At 26.4% G+C, this 21,553-nt stretch overlaps 1 protein-coding gene across 1 annotated transcript; it reads right to left on the bottom strand.

Annotated features, from left to right (window-relative positions):
* Positions 1–8,788: 8,788 nt before the first annotated feature.
* On the bottom strand, positions 8,789–11,604 carry LOC122509568. Its single transcript, XM_043623735.1, has 3 exons — positions 11,326–11,604; positions 9,270–10,875; positions 8,789–8,814 (listed from the first exon to the last, which is right to left on the bottom strand). Exons 1-3 carry the CDS (start codon positions 11,602–11,604, stop codon positions 8,789–8,791), a joined length of 1,911 nt encoding a protein of 636 aa, XP_043479670.1.
* Positions 11,605–21,553: the final 9,949 nt, after the last annotated feature.

The raw sequence follows: 21,553 nt of genomic DNA, 5'->3' as shown, positions 1-21,553 counted from the left end.
AAAGCCGTTGAATCTGAAACTGTGTTTATATACTAAGCAAGTCATCTCTTTCTCTCTCTAATTTAATGACAATAATTTAATTATTATTTTTAATAATTGAAATATTTAAAAAGTAAGTAATAGAAATATATTAAATTAATTAATAATAATAATAAATAATATTTTTTATAAATAATGAGTGTGATTACATTTTTGACAAATATTTTACATTTAAAACGAATCTGCTGAATTTTGCAAAAAATATCCGTTCTCATTATCACTTGTAACAACTGCACAACCGGTACATTTTTACAATAAAACACTTTATTAAAAAAGTATACACTAAATGTGGACAACCAAGGCAGTTTTTTCAAGCTTAATCCTCATAGAATTGATATTAAAAAAATTTACTTTGTTAAGTATAAATGTCTATTAGTTATTTAAAAAATATCAGGCAGAGAAATATTTACTTTTGGCCTCTAAAAACCAATGTGCCTATTTTTAGCTATTTTTGCATAAAATTTTTAAACATATTGCAGTAAGTTTGTTCATAAAAACTAAACATTTTTCCGTTTGGAACCCTATCTCTATAACTAACTGTTTCTGAGATATTCCATTTGTAACAACTGCACAGTGTAACAACCGCACCTAGTCTCCCCTATTATTATTATTAATTAATTTCATATATTTCTATTACTGAATTTTTAAATATTTCAATTATTAAAAATAATAATTAAATTATTTTCATTAAATTAGAAAGAGAAAGAGATGACCTGCTTAGTAGATGAAACACATTTTCAGATTTTTTTTTTCATTTTCGGCTTTTGTCATTTTCGTCGATGCCACATCTGGTTTTGGCAAATGACGGAATGCCAATTATAGTTTTGGCAATTTAAAACGGTCAACGGTCGATGTAAATCTGCCACAACTAGTTTTGTCAAAACTGCCTAGGCCAAAACTAAGTTTGGCTTATTTTTTCGTCCATTGGTCGTTTTCGGCTTTTGATCCTAACATATATATATATCTTTTAAATATCTTACTGTCTCCTTCTTTCTAGATTCTAAATAACATTATCGGTCTCTGTTTATAACGCAGAAAATCTGACGCTATTGCTTTCTTCCTCTTTCGAAAGTAAATAACATTAGAATGTCTCTCTTTACCTAATTTGCATATCTACTGATTTCATATAAGGAATTTTAAATATTAAATTTAGTTCATTTTTGTCTTAATTTATTTTAAATATATTATGTACAAAAGAAAGCATGTCATAGCTCTTATTTTTTTATTTACGACAGAACATACATTTACAATAATAATTTTTAACAGATTGGAAAATTATATACATTTTCAAATGATTTCGTCACGACAGCCAATCAAAAATATAACAAATTGCCAAATAAATTTAAAATTCAATTGAACGAAAACAGTTTAGTTGAGTCTTTTGAAGAATCCGAAGCAAATAACATTCCTCTTAATAATTTTAATTTTATTACAATCAAAGAGATAAAATTGATGAATACGAAAAAAAATAGTTGGTGAGTATATATATACATATATATATGTATATTCAAATAAATTAATATGTATCAAACCAAAACAATTCAATATTTTGCATTTTCGTAATAATTTTAATAAAGATAAATGCTGTTATACTTACCATTTTCAAAGGTTTTCCATACACTATTTATTTCACTATTTATTCTATTTATTTCTACAAAATTAAATTACTGAAAAATAAAATAAATAAGTAGTAGTAATATTATTAATGTTTAATAATCTAATAATTAAACTAATAAAGTTTATTTATATATTTAAGTATTTATTTAAGTATTTATTTATTTAATTATTTATTTATTCAAGTATTTATTTTTTTACTTAAGTATTTATTTATTTAATTAATTATTTATTCAAGTATTTATTTATTTTTTAATTTATTTATTCAAGTATTTATTTATTTATTTTTTATTTAAATATTTATTTATTTATTCAAGTATTTATTTATTTTTTTAATTATTTATTCAAGTATTTATTTTTTTATTTAAGTATTTATTTATTTAAGTATCAACAAGGTTATGAAAAAATTTTCCTTATTAATAAATTATTATTATTTTAAAAAATCAATACTTTTATTTATCATGTCAATAAAACAAAAAATAGCAATTAATAATATTATTATTTTTCATTTAACCTAATTTCTTTTATTTATATTTTAAAATTCATTTATTCATTCATTATTAATAATAAAACAAACTGTTTAAAATAAATTTATTATTACTAACATTTATTTTATTTAATATCATTCATTTATATTAGTCTTATTATTGTACTTACTGCGCCATCTATTATCAGCCACTTCTTAAATTTCACTTTTCCGTTACCGAAATTTCCTATTCTAAGAGCACGCATGACATTCTACATGTTTTGTTTACATTGCCATATGCATAGCGCTCTGAATACTGTCAATAGTGGTCAATTCATACTTTGGTAAAACAAAACTTGGGTAAAATCACAGACTACCTTTTTTTTTTTTTTTCTCTAAAGGAAAAAAAAGAGAGAGACATAGCACAGGCTTTCCAATTATCATACCGATTAGCTTTTTGGTTCGGGGATCGCTCCGACAGGTGTAGTGACGATTTACATCGTTACAAAGTAATTCAGGATTTTTATAGTTTAGAGTTCGAGGACGCGATATTTTGTGCTTTGGAGACCATATTCTTTAGTTTTCCATATCAAAATAATAATGGAAAATTTTTTTTTTCATAAAAAAATGTTTTTTTGCAATAAAATTGTTATAAATTTTTTTGAGATAATCATAAACAAATTTTAGCTTTATATTCTGAAAGAGCGATAAATTTCACGTCGGAAATGGTATTTCCTAAAATTTTTAACTAATTATTTCATACAAAATAAGAGTCGTGAAATCATGGTACATTTTGCGTCCTAGTGGGCGTTAATGGGTTAATTAATTAAGAAACTGCTCCTGAACATTTTCCAACAATAGAAAGTTAATTAACAAATTTTTCTTCTTTGTTATAAACAATTTAATGCAGAAAAACTTTTTTATGGAAATTTTTTAGATTTTATTGTTTCTAAGTAATATTTATTTGTTACAAAGTGTATTTAATAAGAAAACTTATTAAAATACTAAAAATTACTAATAATTTAATATTATTTATTAAATTTTGTCATAAAAAATATTTAAAAAATGATAAATATATAATTTTTTATGACCAATTGAAGCTTCCCTGCTGTTAAATAGTATTAGAATAAGTTAGCTTTTATTTCGTTATAAAGTAGAATAATTTAAAATTTACAACCTTATTGTTTAAATAATATTAATTATCAAATGGATAACTTTGTTAATTTGTCACATAAAGTGCTCATTCCTTTTACAAAATATTTCTAGAAGAATCCTCTTAATGTTATTGTTTCGTGAAACAACTTTAAAATATTATTAATTGTTTATAAATAATCTTTACTAATAAATACTAGATATTATTTATTTCTTTCATAATGAGTTTTTGCAAAACTATTTCCATTAAATTAAAAATCAATTTAATTTGATATTAGTGAAATACTTTTATATGTAGTTATTTAGTAACAATAATTTTTACTAAATTAATTTATTTAATAAATAGTAGGAAAGAGTTGTTAGAGTTGGACATAGTTTTGACTTTTCTTCATAACTTCCAATATAGAACTAATTTCGCAATTTTGCGCATATTGTTGAAAAGATCAACTCAAATGCAATGTTTTTATTGAACATTGTAAAAAAATTTGACCAAAAGATTCAGAGTTATAAGCAATTTAAAAAAAAATGTTGTCAGAGTTGATCATGGTCACCCGAATTGGGCGACTGTAGAAAATCAATGAAATATTTAGGTAAATGATTAAAAATGACCTTAAAAAAATAGATGACACTTGGGAATGAGGAATGGAAGCTTCACATGCATTTTTCTTGCCCATGGGAGAAAGCGGCCGCCATTTTCATACAAGTCGAACAAGTGAATGACTTTTACTCCCTGTCGTCTGCTATCTGAAATCGCCACTTTTGTGCATTAGGAAAAAAAAATATTGTAAGTAACACGAGAATAAAGGCAGACAATTTCTTTACGATGATTCTTGTGACACGAGTGGAGGTCGAGGGCGCCCCGAGACCGGAACAAGTGTCACAAAAATCATCGTAAAGAAATTGGCTGCCTTTATTCTCTTGTTGCTTAATATACTATTCTGTTGCAAGTACGCTTTGTAATTGCAAAATTTCCCTCATGGCCCAACTCTGACTCACGTGTCGTTTTGTGTCATAGGGGCACAGAACACAAACGCGTGACACAAACACTAAATTACTTTACACATTTTCACATATCATCTTAATGAACAATTTCTGTAAACTTATTTTGTCTTTGGCACATTTCTTTTACATTTAGTTCTCTTCTTTTGACACCACATAAAATTTTTGTTGAGCCTATACCACAAAGTGGTACGATAGTCAAGTATATATTCGTATACTTAACTGCGACTCATATGAAAAGATGGCTGACATTAGTAGCAAGAATTTTTGTAAAAAGATAGATGGCGCTAGTGCGATAAAACAAAATAAACGCGGTGGCTCAACCCTAAACCCCGTCCAACTCTGACAACTCTCCTCTATATAATTATACAATACAATAAATAATAATATGAGATAATATAATATAATAATTAAACATTTTTATTTACAACAAATTTTAAAATTTCCCTCTAAAAGAAATTCTTAAAGCCCGCTAGATGGATGCCTTTCTCGCAATCGACATGAATCTTGTTTATTATATAAGTACGGTTTATAGTTGAACGCCACATTTCACTTTTACTGCGTTCTTCGAGGTAGTGTGGTTTTTTCAATTTTCGTAGGTTCGTAATTTTATTTATTTTTCGAATTATTTACAATTTTTTTTCGTCTACATTAGTTACAACATTTTTATTTTTGATGTATCAGGATTTTTCGATCATTGTTCAGTATATCTTTAAAAACTTGTATGTTTATTTTACCCTGTTTTGTGTTGGATTAAAAAAATAATGTAAATAAAACTTTAATTATTATTTATTTAATTCAATCAAAATTATTATTTATTATTATATTTATAGAAAGTGAATTTATCATTTGGCAGTTATACATATATTAAAGGTGAAGAAAGGTCGTGGGCTCGTATCCCACTATGCTACCGTTTTTTCTGAGTTCTTTGATAATTTTGAAATTATTAATTAATTTCGAAAATATTTTTCAGATTAAGCAGATTTCTGTATTAGGACAGCTGTGCTGTCGATACATACAAGAACCCATGAGCTTATAGAGATTTATTTAAGATATTTAATTTATTTGTTAAATTTGATTCGGAAAATTGATAGCTTCTTCACCTTTAATATTATTTATTATATTATCTCATACTATTATTTATTGTATTGTATAATTATATACTATTTATTAAATTAATTAATTTAGTAACAATCATTGTTACTAAATAACTACATATAAAAGTATTTCACTAATATCAGATTAAATTGATTTTTAATTTTATGGAAATAGTTTTGCAAAAACTCATTATAAAAGAAATGAATAATATCTAGTATTTATTAGTTAAGATTATTTATAAACAATTATAATAATATTTTAAAGTTGTTTCAAGAAACAATAACTTTAAGCAGATATAACAGCAGAGAAGCTTTAATTGGTCATAAAAAATTATATATTTATCATTTTTTTATATTTTTTATGACAAAAGTTAATAAATAATATTAAATTATTATTAATTTTTAGTATTTTATTAAGTTTTCTTATTAAATTATTTTGTAAGAAATAAATATTACTTAGAATCAATAAAATATAAAAAATTTGCACAAAAAAGTTTTTCTGCATTAAATTGTTTATAACAAATAAGAAAAATATTTGTTAATTAACTTTCTATTTTTGGAAAATACTCAGGAGAAGTTTCTTAAAAGACAAAGAAGTAAAAAGAAGAAGAAGATAGTTAATTTTACAAAAATTAGCCTTTGTTTGAAAATTTTTTTTTAAATTGAAGCGTTTTGTGCAGAAACAGCATAAGTCCATAATTCGAAATTGTTCAAGAATCAATAAAAACTGTTTTTCTCGTAAATGTTAAGATTTTTTTTAATTCGGCTTTTTGCATTATATTCTACTAACCTATAAGTTAAAAAATCCAATATGATTAATTAATTATCTACTTAATATAAAAAATTAAAAAATAAATTAACATTTGGACTTATGCTGTTTCTGCACAAAATGAAATGAAAAACACAGAAAATTTATTAAATCCAGTGAAATATCAAAGTTTTATGAAATATTTAATAACATTTATATAAAATATTAAATTTGGATAATTTTTAGTAACATTTTATAAATAATAAAATTGTTTTAAGAATAAATTTAACCAATTTTCAATATTTTCTAATTTTAAAATAATTCAGTCACCTCTGTCACTTTTTGCTTCCCATGAGTGTTTTTATTTATAATATAAACTGTTTAATATAAATTATTAAAATACGTCAAGAATATCACAAATAAATATAAAACTTGTCATGGACTTGTGCTGTTTCTGCACAAAATGATATTTTAATTATTTTTTTAAGGGTTCTGAGTTTAGTCACTTATGTAATATTTAACCAGATTGAAAAGCTTCATTTAAAGATAAATTTTCAATAAAAAAGTGATTTTCGAAAAAAATTGACTTATGCGGTTTCTGCACAAAACGCTTCAATTTTTATTAACACATAAAAAATTTCAGATATTATTCATTAAAATATTATTAAAAATCGGCCTCGAGGAATCGTGGCGCAATTTAATTAAAACAAAATTTTGTTAAATTTGGTTAAAAATTGCGGCCTCTTAGTTGTTTTGTCCAAGGCCGTGTTTTTTACCCCACTGTGCAACGTCAAGTTTGGCCGCTAGATCCGAAAAGGTCTTACCTAACTATCTTTGCCCCATCCTCCCCTACATGCATTTCTATACAAAATTTCGTTTTACTTATGACCGAATCCATTTCAAATCAGGCAGGTCGACTAACTTCAAGTTATAGATTTAGCTGTCGATAAAATATGTTATTGTACATGAAAAATAAAGAGACACGTAAAACTCGAATGAACAGTGAAAAAAATTGTTTGCTTGTCATTTTTTTTCCATTGAGTATAATTTAATTTTCTTTCCTGGGTCTTGTAGATGGTCTTGTCCTCTTCAAAATCCAGTTTGAAATTTGAAAAAATATTAAAAATTATAAAAACAGGAGACGATTTTCTGAAAATAAATAAGATCAATTTTCTCAAAAACACCACCTTTTTTTATCAAATTTTTACTACAAGTTCTTAAAATAATTATGAACATTTCCTATGAATTTCAAGCAGGCTAAACCATTCTGGCAATCAGAAGAATTTTTTTTTGAAATATTTATTTTCACAAAATTTCAAATTGTTAACGTTCACGTCAACAATGTTATAACAATTCATTTGTTTTTAAAACTGCAAGTTAACAATTTAAAAATTTGTGAAAATAAATATTTGGGGTGTTTACGAGATGCTCGCCCTAGGGCGCCCCGAGGCGACCAAAGGTTCTCAAAGTCACTTTTATTATCGTTTGTTTTCATATAAATAAAGAATAATAAAAGTGACTTTGAGAACCTTTGGTCGCCTCGGGGCGCCCTAGGGCGAGCATTTCGTAAACACCCTTGGGTAGCTCCATGCCTAAAAAATCAAAATTGTCCCCTACTTCTTCGATTTTGTTGAAACTTCGAAATTTTGAAGTGGAATACATACCAGTAAAATAAAAACCCTAAATCGATTTCAAAAAATTTTGGATTTACGAGGTTTTAAAAAATTTTTTTGAAATTTTGAAAATGGTATATCTCTAAGGAAAATGAATAAAATTTAATAAAATTTTCAGGAAATGCTTATTGTTTACAGACAATTCAAGAAAATATATTATAAAAAAAAATTTTTTTTTAAAACAAATTATTTAAAAAATAATTTTTAAATAAACAATTTTTTGAAAAGTGCTATTTTTTTGCTTTTAATAACAATGATTCGATTCCCACTTATTTCGCGAGTATTTTCCAAAAAAAAATCGATGGAGGGTCTGAAACTTTAGGAGATATTAAATTTTTTGTCCTGGCGCTCCCTAGGTACAATATGTAAAAAGTTAGTAATTAACAATAATAATAATAATTTGTTTAAACAAATATGAATTTAAAAAATGCACAGTATTCTTAAAAATTTATTGCCTGACTTTCTCCAAAAAGAAAAATTGCATTCGGTTAAAATTTACGAATTATAGGTGATTTTGAACATTAGTTCAAAACGATTATTCTTGTCGGGAATGTTTCATAAAACTTTTTAAAATAATTAAATTTCTGTGAGGAATTTTACTTCCTTTAAAAATAAATAAATTGTGATGAATATTGTTATTTATGAGAATAATTAAAATTTGCAATGCATTTTATTAAAATTCCTGAAAATAATTGAATTTCTGGGTGCAATTTTTGCATATTTAAAAAATTCAAGTAATTTAAACTCTATTGAAATTAAAATTTTTTAAAAAAATTAGTTCACTTAATAATTTATAAGTTATTAAAAACAAATTATTGTCAGAAATAAAAAAATTTAAAGTTTTTTTTAGAATTTGTGTCAATTGTATAGTTTACGAGGCAAGCAAAAAAGGAAACCAAAATTCATAATTTTTTTATGAATTATAGAAATTAAATGTTTTTTCAGCACTTTTAATAGGGTAATCGGTACAATGATTGGCCCCTTAAGAGAATTTTTATGTTTAGCTGATTGCCAAATTTGCTGTACCTGTCAAAAATGAATTATGAAAACACAAAGTGGAAGCAAATTTATTCTATTTTTAATGTTTGATAATGACACAGGAGTAGGAAATTGTAAATAATAAATATTTAAATAAAATAACACAACTGTCAAAAATACATTTATTGGCCCGAAACACATAGAAATTGGCAGAGGCCAATAACTGAATCATTGGCCTATGAAATTATCAAAATACAGTGATTAACCGCCTTACAAATAATAATACCTCTGCATTTATTTTTTTCCTCTTTTGCTTACTGTTTTCTTCTTATTTTCTTTTAATGCAGTTTTTGTCTTTTCTTTTCTCTTTTTCATCTTTTCTTCTTGTTCCTGATCTTTTAATTGCTTTTTGATTTCCCTTTCCCTCTTTCGATTTGCAACTTCTTGAATTTTTTTTTCCTTAGTGAGATTTTCCATTTCTTTCATATTTTTCCACTGTTCACTTGTCAAATCGTAAGGCATTCGTTCAGTTATTCGTTTCCCCTTTCTTTTGGGAGAAAGCGGCCATGCCAAATGATTCGTAATATTACCATTATTATTATCATCATCAGTAGTACTAATCTCAATAGTTTTTTCTAAATCAAAAATATTACTATTTGTCGCAATATTACTATTATCGTCAGTAGAATTAACCTGAATAAGTTTTTCTAAATCGACATCTGACGTTGAATCTAAATGGTTATTTTCTTGTGCAATAACTACTTCCATGTCCAAGATTTCTGAATTTTGTAAATGATTTTCAGAAAGCATTTGTTCAGATACTATATTGATTTCTTCAATTTGCACAATGTTTTCTTCTTGAATTTCCATCTGAAAAACATTATCTGAAGAAAGAGTACTTTCTTCGGAGGCATCATTCTCTTCAACTAGAATTTGAGCTTGATCAGCATCATTAACTTGATTTTCGAACGATTTTTGTGATGATTTATTATTATTTTCCAGAATTTTAGACTCTTTCTCAGAATAATATTTATAAAGTCTATACAAAGTGAAATCGTTTTCTTCATTTTCAGTGTCCATATCATTCCAACTTCGAAATAGATTTACCTTTTCCTCGCCTACAATATTTTTGAAAGTGGCAAAATTCATTGCAGTGTTTGGTTTAATATTCGTAGAATCACTACTTCCGAGACATTTGGAGTAGTCGATAGCATCAGGATCCCAAGGACACAGTCCACAAGCTCGGAAACCATTTTTAATTATTTCCGCATTTATAGACAAATCAATTACTTTTTTTAAAAGTGGAGCAAAATTTTCCTTCGTTAATTCTTTAGTAGGATTCTCTCTCCTCCATTCAGATAAACCATTTTTCCAACCATTTTTCAGTGGTTTGAACACTGATACATCAGCAGGTTGTAAGATTCTAGTAGAATTTGGATATAAAGCTATAAGAATTATTTGCAACTTTGTACATAAATCACTAACTCTTTTATCTAAATGAGTTTTATGGCCATCCACGAAAAGTATAATTGGAAACTTAATTCCTTTCTTTTTAAGACTTGGATACAATACATTTCCTATATATTCATAAAATAGTTCTGTTTTCTTCCAACCGGTGTCGCTTAGACCAATTCCCCAATTCCATTCTTTAGGAATCGATTGTACAATTGCAGATGGAAGTCGCACATAAGGATAAATTATCATTGGAGGAGTAGTATCCCCTGACGCTGAAAATGTAAACATTACAGTGATATTAAGTTTCGATTGTCCGCCCTCAATCTCATACACGTTTCTCGAATTTTTTATTCCGATTACTTTTTTCGTTTTCGGACAAACTTGAAAACAAGTTTCATCCCCGTTATAAACTCGACTTGGATATTGCAGGATGTGCTGAAGGTTATTATCATTCAAATAATTGTAAATTTGAGCGAACCAAGATTTTATATCATTTTCAGAAACATTTGCTGATGCAGATGTAATATACTCTGGAGTTCGAATAGCAAGACTGGGATGACGACTTAAAAATGCGTTAAACCAACCAATTCCTGGCATGTTGTGAGGAAATGGATTACTACGAGGTGATGCATCCAAAAATTGCTTCACAGACACCTGTAAATTTATGAAAAATAATATTTCAGTCCTCATAATCGAAGCTAAAGTAGGTACATAAAGATAAACAGTACAGTGATACAGCCTGTTCGTACAATGATTGATCATTAATTTAAACTGATTGACCACTAAAAATTACAAATAATTTGTTCAAATCTAATATAATATTTAAGATTATTGAATAAAAATGCATTTATAGCAATTGGTTTTCGTTAGAATTAATAATTTTCTACGTAAATAATAAAATGCATTGAATCGTAAAACGTCAAAATGACAGGTCAATTTTAGGTTAGGAAGAGGTTGTTTGTATTATTTTCGAAAAATAGGTTTGTTTAATATTTAAAAAATAAGTGTTATGATGACAATTAATGTTAGAGGGAAACAACTGTACTGTTTACCCTTAATAGTCTTGATAGACTTGAATGCAAGTTAATAATACGATTATGTTACCTGAATATCTTCTTTTCTACGAGGGAATCCTTTTCTTTGATTTTCCATTATCCAATCTACAAGAGTCAATTCTTCTTGCTCTGTTAAAACAGTACTTGGTCCAGGTCGTGCTTTAGAGAATTTCGAGGATAATCGAAATTGTAACGTTGCCCTCGGTATATTATAAATACGAGAAGCTTCTCTTTTCGGTAAACCATCGCTTATTGCTTTCAAGGCCTTTTGTAAATCTTCTTCTCTGTACTTTTTACAATAATCAGTATTCTTTTCGCACTTTGGCATTTTTACATACCTAACATTCTTTTGTAATATAAAAAAAATTTCAGTGTCTTACTGACTAAAATTGCACTTTATACAGTCCGATTTATTGTTGACGATGAGTCAGCTGTCAAACTAATGAGTACCTTACCGAACCGATAGGTGGTGCCACTTTTGTCACTGATAAATGTTGAATTTTCAATGATTGGCCTCTGCACTTGTACAATCATTGGCAGTGACCAAAAATTGTATTTCGAGGGTTTTTAAATTTTTTATTTCCAAAAATGTATTTAAAAACATTTATTTTACTGTTATATAATGTTCTTTTTACTATTTAATCATTTTTTGAAAAATACAGTCATTGGCCTTTGAAACCAACCTGGCCAATCATTGCGTTTTCATATAATTGAAAGAGAGTATTATTGGCCTACTTATAAATTAAGAAAATGTAATATTTTTTAATAAAACAACTATTTATTATTATTTTTAAACACCTTTAGTAAGTATAAAAAAAATTTTCTCAAAAAAGTAGTTTTAAAACGACAAAATGACAAATTTTCTGTAAGGATGCACTACTTACCACCATAAGCTTCGCAGCTGTCAAGCTGTTCTTTCGGAACACGTAAATAAATAATTACATTAAAATTAATGACAATAGACAACATAAGTATGATTGTCGAAATGGCTGCACGATTGCATTAAGTTTATTAACCATGGTTTATAAAATGTTTTTATAGAAGTTATTTCTTATTATATTTATATTTCAACTAGACGGCCAATCATTGTGGGGTGGCCAACCATTGTACAGATTACCCTATATTTCCCTAACTTTTCTGGTTTCCCTGACCTGTGGTAACCATGTAAAAATTTATTTTTTTCACTACTTTTAATAAAATTCCCTGACTTTCTCCTGTTTTCTATGACATGTGGCACATGTGACCCTCAGCACCAACGCTATCGCCTACAAAGAGTCCAGCTGTTGCTCTAGAGAAATTTGGAAGTCACGACATTGAGGGGACGTTCAGCCCTATTGTGGCCAGCCCTTCTAAATCGCCTCCAACTCCGAGGGACAACCTGCGAGTGGTGAGTCCATCGTTGCCTAAGCAATTTCCTGACAATGATGTGCTAAATCTCGAAGCCTCACCCATCAGCGGCGTACCCAGTTCACCGGAGGGAACTCCTGAGGCCGTGAAGCTATGGCCGAATTTTTCTAAGCTGCCGCCGACCAAACGTCGCAGAATTGTGTGCGATTTGTTAACTTTGTTTTAAAAGTACACTGACACATTCACACCTACCTCCCAAAGACTTTACACAAAAGTATTTCTGAAACACTTGTATTATTAGAGGATAAGACATTTGAATAAATGATATATTATTTTCCGTAAAACAACGCTCTGTTATTGTCTTGGAACCGAACGCGGCTGGTTTTTCCTTGTCCCACTTTTCCTTCCTTGCCTAATAACATGTCAGTTTTACTGAATTGAGTGCCTTACTTATCGTCTTAATTAGTTAACGTCAAACTTATTTAGATCGCCAGTTAGGCCTTTGGTCCAGACATTCCCCTCTGCAGTGACCGGTAGCAGATAATTGCTTCTTCCTTTATGTAAGAATAAATTTCAAAATATTAATATTAATATTAAATAAATTATGAAAAAAATACAAAATTTAAATTTTTTGTGAAAAAGAAAAATATTTATTAATTTTATAAATTTTATACTTATATATTTATAAAATATATCGACAATTCCACGTGAGATTTAAGTCGACCTCTTAAAATAGGCCAAAAATATTTTTTTTCTATTCTGTATCGAAAAAAAACAAATACGTATTTTTTTATTTATGTTTAATTGTCCAAATTTTCGAGTTATGAATTATCGAAAATTTGGACTTTTAATTGTAGACCTATATTCAGTAGCTTATAAGTCCGAAAATATTAAGTTTAGAAAATAGTTGTCAAAGAATGAAAGTTTTAGTTTTCTTTCGACTTTTAAGAAATGTAAACAAAAATATGTTTTTATAATTTTTTATTAAAAAAAATTTTTTTTTTATAAAAAAATCAATTTTTTTTAACTTTGGGCTGGATTTTTTTATATTTTTTTTAAATTTTTTTGTACCTTATAATATAGAGAAGATTTTCCAAAAAGTCCCGAAATGGGCCTGATGTGTTAAATAAGTTTTAAAATATTTTCAAAAATAACTTGCAAGCATCATAATGGGATTTTTTTTACATTTAACTTTTTAAAACTGTTTACAGCGTAGACCCTTTCATTTAAAACAAAGAACACTCAAATATATTAAAAATTATACCTTTTAGACAGTTTTAGAAAGTTAATTGTAAAAAAATCCCACTATGATGCTTGCAAGTGATTTTTGAAAATATTTTAAAACTCATTTAACACATCAGGCCCATTTCGGGACTTTTTAGAAAATCTTCTCTATATTATAAGGTACAAAAAAATTTTTTAAAAATATAAAAAAATCCGGCCCAAAGTTAAAAAAAATTAATTTCTTTATAAAAAAAATTTTTTTTTTTTAATAAAAAATTTAAAAAAAATATTTTTGTTTACATTTCTTAAAAGTCGAAAGAAAACTAAAACTTTCATTCTTTGACAACTTTTTCTTAAACTTAATATTTTTTGACTTATAAGCTACTGAATATAGGTCTACAATCAAAAGTCCAAATTTTCGAAAATTCATAACTCGAAAATTTAGACAATTAAACATAAATAAAAAAATACGTATTTGTTTTTTTTCGATACAGAATAGAAAAAAAATATTTTTGGCCGATTTTAAGAGGTCGACTTAAATCTCACGTGGAATTCCCCATATACTTTGTATACATCAATCGATTCGTTTTCTTGTCAGGAATGTAATTTTAAGAATAATTAATGAAAATATTAACAAATAAAAAATTTATTTCAAAAAATACAAAAATAAAATTTTCTGAATTTTAAACATTGTATAAAAAAAATTTTGTAGATATTTTTGAAAATCCTTGTGTCAGATTTTAGGTATTAATGACTGCAATAAGCCTGCAAAATTTCAGGACAATACATCAAAATTTGTCTGAGATAATAATTTGTACACAATTTTTTGTGACATACACACACACATACATACACACACTCACACATACATCTGGACATCAGAATTGAATATACATTATGCTCTAGATGAAAATGAGTCTGTATAACCTTCTTTTGAAAAATTGATAATCGTCACAAATGCAAAGCTTCCTCATGAGAAAGCAAAAAGAGACGCGGAAAGACAATTAAAACTTTCCAATGGCGGCGTTTCTCAAATTGAAAGTCTTTTAGATGACTTTGCAAAAACTCCTAAAATACCAGTAAAAGAGAACATTTTAAAATACTGGGAAACTAGAAAATCTTCATCTCCAGAACTCTATAGTTTATCGACAATTGTACATGCCGCCCCCATGACTCAAGTTAATGTCGAAAGACTATTTTTAGGTATATAGGTATGAAATTTATCATTTCTGACTTGCGCACTAACCTGAGTCATGATATGATAGACGACATACTTATCGTGCGGACAAACGAAAATTTTCAGAAAGACGTTATTGCAGAGGAGAAACCTGCAAAACAAAGAAAATAATTCATATTGAAAATATAAGTAGTGATAATTTAAGTACCGGTAGCAGCAGTAACGAACTACTAATTGATAAAATAATAACTACTTGATGAAATACTAGTTGATGAATAATAATAAGCAATTTTTTTTATTAATTAATCAATTAATACATGTATTAATATTACCACCGGTTTTCTTAAAAAATATAAAATAAATCTTGACAAAACATAAAAAACCGCTGCAAAGTTGTACGATTTTTTTCGTAAATCTCGTTGTGTTCATTTCATGAACACTTTGCTTCCTCATAGAAATAATAATAGAAATAAATAATATAAAATGTTTTATTTTTCCGTTAATTGGTATTCAGCCAATTTCATTAAAAGTTAATTACATTTTTATATTCAAACTTTCATTTCTTTGACAATTTTCGAGAAGAAAAGACAATTGAATACAAATTTTCATTAAAAAAAATGAATGTGTAAATAGAAAAATATAAATTTATTCATTTTTTTCAATATTAATTTGGATTTAATTGTCTTTTTTCTCCAAAAATATCAAACTTTCTATTAAATGAAAAATAATATTTAAAAGCTAATTTTTCTATTAATTGGACTAGAAATCTATGTGTTTACATTTAAAACAACATTTTCCTGAATTTTTTCAATATTTATTTTATATTTTTAAATAAAATCAGTAGGAATAGGTGATAATAATGAAAGAGGGCAGACTCAATTTTGCTTTGACTCACTGTAAAAAAATATTTTGGGATTTTACTGGCTACGTATGCGAGGAAAAAAATGCATATAAAAATATAATTATAACTTATAATTGTTATTTTCTACAATTTTTAACAAAAATTATTTTTTAAATCAATTATTTTATTATTTTTACAATCTTTTTTGAAAATTTTCAAATCCATTTATTTTTCAATTCAATTTTACGACTTTTGGATAAATCGGAAATATAGGTATATTAGAAAATAAAAACTTGAAATAATTTTAAAAAATTTTAATTTACAGTTTTCTTGAAAGTATTTAATTCATATCAAGTATATCAATTTCATACAAAAAATTAGATCAATACTTTATTTCATCCACATCTTGATATCAAATTGATACACTTTAGAATCAATTCGATACTATCAAGAAAAGTGTGCTAAACTTTTTCGAAAATATTAGTTCCACAGATTTTTTAATTAAAAGTATGAAAATTTTTGGATTTTTAGAATTTATAAGAAAATTCTGATTTTTTGTGTCTTTCTTGTTTGCCTCATAAACTACAAAATTATCAGGAATTCTAATAAAAACTTTAATTTTTTTCTACTTATGACAATAATTTATTGTAAATTCCAATTTTGTTAAAATTAGATTAAATTTTGAAAATGTTTAACCCGATTTTTTGACAGAATTTAACTATCTTAATAAGTATCAAAATTCTTTCCAGAAATTCAATTATTTTCAAAAAATCTGTAAAAATTTTCAACACTTCAATTATTATTATCTTCATAAATGAACATCATAATTCCTCGAAAAAATTAAATTAGTCTCAGGAATTTTAATAAAATCCATTCATTTTGACAAAATTCTACATGAATATTTAATTATTTTCCAAAAAACTAAAAATTTCACAGAAATTCAATTACACAGGCACACACAAAAAAAAATTTCGTGACCCAGAGGACAGAACCTTATATTCCTACGTTTTAGGGGTCTCTGAAACCAAATATGACCATGACAAATGTTTGTACTTGCTCATTTTCCCGCTAACACCCCCACACGAGAGAGAGGGTTGGCAATTCAGTTTTCAAAAAAATCGAGTAGGGTGTCTTATGTTTTTTAAGTCGCTGAAACCGAAAAAGACCACTAAAAACAAATTCGTCTATCCCTTTACCCCCCAGAACGCCCTCAATACACCCTTAGAAGGAGTTAAAATTTCATTTTTCACGAAAAGTCGAATGCGGTGTCTATTCCTATGTTAGAGAGCAGTAAGAGAGGAATAGGAGGTGAAGGAGAGGACTAATTTATGTTTGGTGGTCTTTTTCGGTTTCAGGGACCCAAAGAACATAGGAATAGACACCGCAATCGACTTTTCGTGAAAAATTAAATTTTAACTCCCTCTAAGGGTGTATTTAGGGCGTTCTGGGAGGGTAAAGGGATAGACGAATTTGTTTTTAGTGGATTTTTTTCGGTTTCAGCGACTTAAAAAACATAAGACACCCTACTCGATTTTCTTGAAAACTGAAATACCAACCCTCTCTCTCTCTTGTGGGGGTGTTAGCGGGAAAATGAGCAAGTACAAACATTTGTCATGGTCATATTCGGTTTCAGCGACCTCTAAAACATAGGAATATAAGGTTCTGTCCTCTAGGTCACGAAATTTTTCTTTGTGTGCCTGTGCTATTTAAAATGGAATTTGCATAAAATTTTTCGAAAAAAAGGATATTTCAAAATTTAACATTAAAGTCTTCGCAGCAATTGTATTACTTTAATAAACTTTAAATTTTCTTTTAGGGATTTAATTATTTTTATAAATAATAAAACTCATTGCAGAATTTCAATTATTTTTAATACAATTTGAATCCAATTTGTTAAAAAATGTTATTTTTTAAAATTTGATTAAAATTCGTCAAAAGAATCCAATTATTTATAATAATCTGTTGATAAAATTATGTATAATAATTCAATTCGAAGAAACATTTAATTATTTAAAAAATTATCTCTGTTTGTATTTAAATAACTGAGTAGAATTTTGTAATAAAAATTTATTTAAAACTTAATTTCAGTTAAAGTTTTATATAATAATTGAAATTTGAAGAAATTACTAAGAATTGCAGTTTTTCGAAATAACTGAATTTTGGCAAGGTTTCGAATAAAAATCTTTAAAAATCTGAATTTTTCATACTTCTAACTAAAAATTCAATGGAAATAATTTTCTACAAAAAGTTGAATGGAATTATTTTTTAAATTACTTCAAGAATTTCCAAATAATCGAAATTTCACGTCAAATTAAATTGAAAACAAATGTAATTGAAAAATACAAAAAATAAGATACCGTCTGACTAAAACTTGTTTTTACTATTTAACTTAGAAAAATATGAAATTATGTCTGACTAAAATTTGTTTTTACTAAGGAAAAATATGAATAATTGGAAATGAAGTCTAACTAAAATTTATTTAAAAATAGGATATGAAGTCTGGACAAAAATTTTTTTTTACTTCATAATTTAAACAAATATTAAAAATAGGATATGATGATCGCTTGATTATTTTTAATTGTTACAAATCAGAAAGAAATCGATTACACCGAGTCAAAGACTCAGAGTGATCCATTTATTCTCCATTTATCCTATGGAAAAATAATAATGATTAAATACTTATTTAAAAAATGAAGTTATTGGTGTTTTTGAATAATTTTAAAATCAAGGAAATTCGTAAATAAATGTTATAGAACATTTTTTTGAATATCTAATAATTTTTAGAATCCAGAATATTTTTTAGGATCAGGGAAAAAGTCTAAATTTTGTCTGGCAATCAACTATTTTAAAATTCCATTATTTTTTAAAGTTATAGGTAAAATTATTCCTTAAATAATTTTTAAGCAATATTTTTATGGTATTTTTTCAAGAAATAAGTTATTCAAGAAGAAATTATTGTTAAAAATATGTAAAAATTGAAGGTATGTAGAAATTACTAGTGTAGTTGGCCTAATAAATTCCTCATCAACGCCCCATTTTTAAATAAGGCAAAGTCGAAAAATTTCACACGGGCTATCAATTATAGATATCCCGATGACATTTATATATTGTGAAAATATTTTCATGATATCCTACAGACGTCCCAAGGATATCCCAAAAATATCCTACAAAGCGAAGGTTTGTTTATTAAAAGGATAACCTCCGGATACCCTATGAACTTTTTTGAAATATCCTACATTTATAACTGTTTGTCTCGTGTCAGGGAGTTTAAAGTCATTTACTTTTTCAACTTGTTTGAAAATGGCGGCCATTCTTTCCCATGAGCAAAAATAACGCATAAGACCAGGGTCAGAATTTCCTAAACGGATCAACTAAAACTAAAAATTTTCTTTTTGAACCAAAATATTTTTGTTTACTCTTAATATGGTTAAGAACCTCAGAAAATACTAAGCCAAAAAGAATTTTTTTGTAAAAGTTATTAACAATTGAATTTTTTAGTACTGCTAAATTAACAAATTTCTTTCTCGAGTTCCAGTTGACGGATTTAAAAATATAAATATTAGTTTTTCTCGTCTCGAATTGCACTATTTGAATATATTTTTTGTTTTAAATATTTTTTATTTTTTGTAATTTTTTATATTATTTGTTTATTAAATGTTAATAAAAAAATATGTTCTTCACGTCCTAACAAAAAATTAAAATTGTATTATATTCTTTACACGTCTCCGAGTGTAAAACCGATTTTGAAAAAAATAAGCCTCAATTAGAATAAAAGTTATTAATTAAAAACTGCAGCTGTGTAGAGCTTAAATGACGTTGAACTCGCCCCGCGCACATTGGCATTTTTTACAATTTACTGTTCAAAATTGTCTGGAGCCTACAAATTTTATCGGATTTTGATAGTCTTAAATTAAAGGAGATAAAATTTCTAAAAGATCCCTCCAAACCAATTTTTGAATTTTAAATTGTTTATATTTTTTTTGTTACTTAAAGTTAACAATTTACAATATTTTTAGAAAAAATATTTATTTTTTTATTTTTCATTGCAAATGATTTAAATCAATTTGAATTAGACTAGCATGACGACCAGGCGTATAATAATGCATAATACAATTTATTTAAATTGTTGCAAATAATGTTAATTAACAAATATATAACTTTGGCTCTTTTCTATAGAATTTTTTTTGGCAGACAAATTTATGTTTATTTAAGTAATCCATGTAGATTTTAGTAAAAAATTATTTTGAATTCAATAATTACCATTGTTATTAACAATCATATGAAAAATAATCTAGTAATCAATAATCAAGTAGAGCTTTACATGACTTTAAACTAGTTAAAATAATAAAAATTATTTGTTATGCAGAAATAAGCCATTTATTTGTTTGAAAAGTAAATAATTTGTTTATAACAAATGTAATTGTTTGTCCTAATAATTTTTTTAAGTTTTTGAAAGAATATACGTATGATATGAACATCTTATGTTGAAAAAATGCCTAAAATGGTTACAAAAGTAACTTGATAATTGTTCATAATAATTGTCAATAACAATGGCTAAATTGATTCAATCATTTGCAATGAAAAATAAACAAGTTGTAAATCCAGATGTTCATTACATGAACATTTTTCTTCCTCTTTATGATCAGCAAAAAATATTTGCTTCCTCGTGGAGGAAGCATTAACGATAAGTATATTTCATTTTTAAATAATTTTTACAATACAATTTAACATTTATAAAATAAAGTTCATTCGTCTTAATAGAAAGAATAAAATTTTCTTATTCAGTAATATGAATATAAATAAACAAAAGAATTTTTAGTAAAAAAGTGAATTTTTCAACTTTAATTGTAATTAATTCTATAATTTTCAATAGAATATATACTTTATATACATCAATCGATTCGTCTTGATGCAAAGAATAAGATTTTTGATTCATTTTTCAATAAATAATAACATTTTATTGTACAGCAACATAATTTTTAAGAAAAAATGAATTTTTATTAAATATTCAAATTTTTTGTCTATAATTGGTTTTAATTCTATGAATTTAAACACAATATATACTTTATATATACCAATCGATCCGTCTTGGTGCAAAGAATAAGATTTTTGAAATAAATGAGTAAGATTGTATAACACGGTAACATAATTTTGCGGAAAGAACTCATTTTTTGATAAAAATGCGCATTTTTCAGCTTTAATTGTAATTAACTCTATAAATTCTCATACAATTTATACTTTGTATATACCAATCGATTCGTCTTGATGCAAAGAATAAGATTTTATTATATACCGTAAACTGGGGCTATTAGGAACAGATTTCAACTTTAAAGTCTTGCAACTTTTTTGGGTATTGAAATATTGCCTTAATTTTTTATTTCTTTTCTTGATCTTGGCGAGCACATTCAAAGGTTAAATAATAATTGCCTTGATCAAAGCTGGAATTTAAAAAAAAAGAAAAAGACGCATTTTTTCGAAATTATAAAATGTAAGTTATACAAATGTCCACGAGAAAACACGGCTTAGCTCCCAAACGTGAATTTCACAGGGCGAGCGATTGAAGTACTACGATTGAAGTTAACTACGCTTGACATACCCATCTTTAAAACGATATATTGTCGAAAATAATTGATATTTTTAACTTTCGACTTTTGCATCTGAAAAAGCAACATAAAATCTGTCGATTAC

Source organism: Leptopilina heterotoma, unplaced genomic scaffold (genome assembly GCF_015476425.1).
Source record: "Leptopilina heterotoma isolate Lh14 unplaced genomic scaffold, ASM1547642v1 Lhet_608, whole genome shotgun sequence".
Lineage (NCBI taxonomy): Eukaryota > Metazoa > Arthropoda > Insecta > Hymenoptera > Figitidae > Leptopilina > Leptopilina heterotoma.
The sequence above is the reverse complement of the archived record's forward strand: the minus strand, read 5'-3'. Positions and strand labels throughout refer to the sequence as shown.

What these genes read in the sequence shown, in the direction of transcription:
- LOC122509568 (XM_043623735.1), bottom strand. Translation starts at nt 11,604, where the DNA reads ATGCCAAAGTGCGAAAAGAATACTGATTATTGTAAAAAGTACAGAGAA. An exon ending in GTAGAAAAGAAGATATTCAG is followed by an intron (nt 10,876 to 11,325) that starts GTAACATAATCG and finishes ATAAATTTACAG; the next exon opens with GTGTCTGTGAAGCAATTTTT. An exon ending in AATGCCTTACGATTTGACAA is followed by an intron (nt 8,815 to 9,269) that starts GTGAACAGTGGA and finishes CATTTTTGACAG; the next exon opens with GTACAGCAAATTTGGCAATC.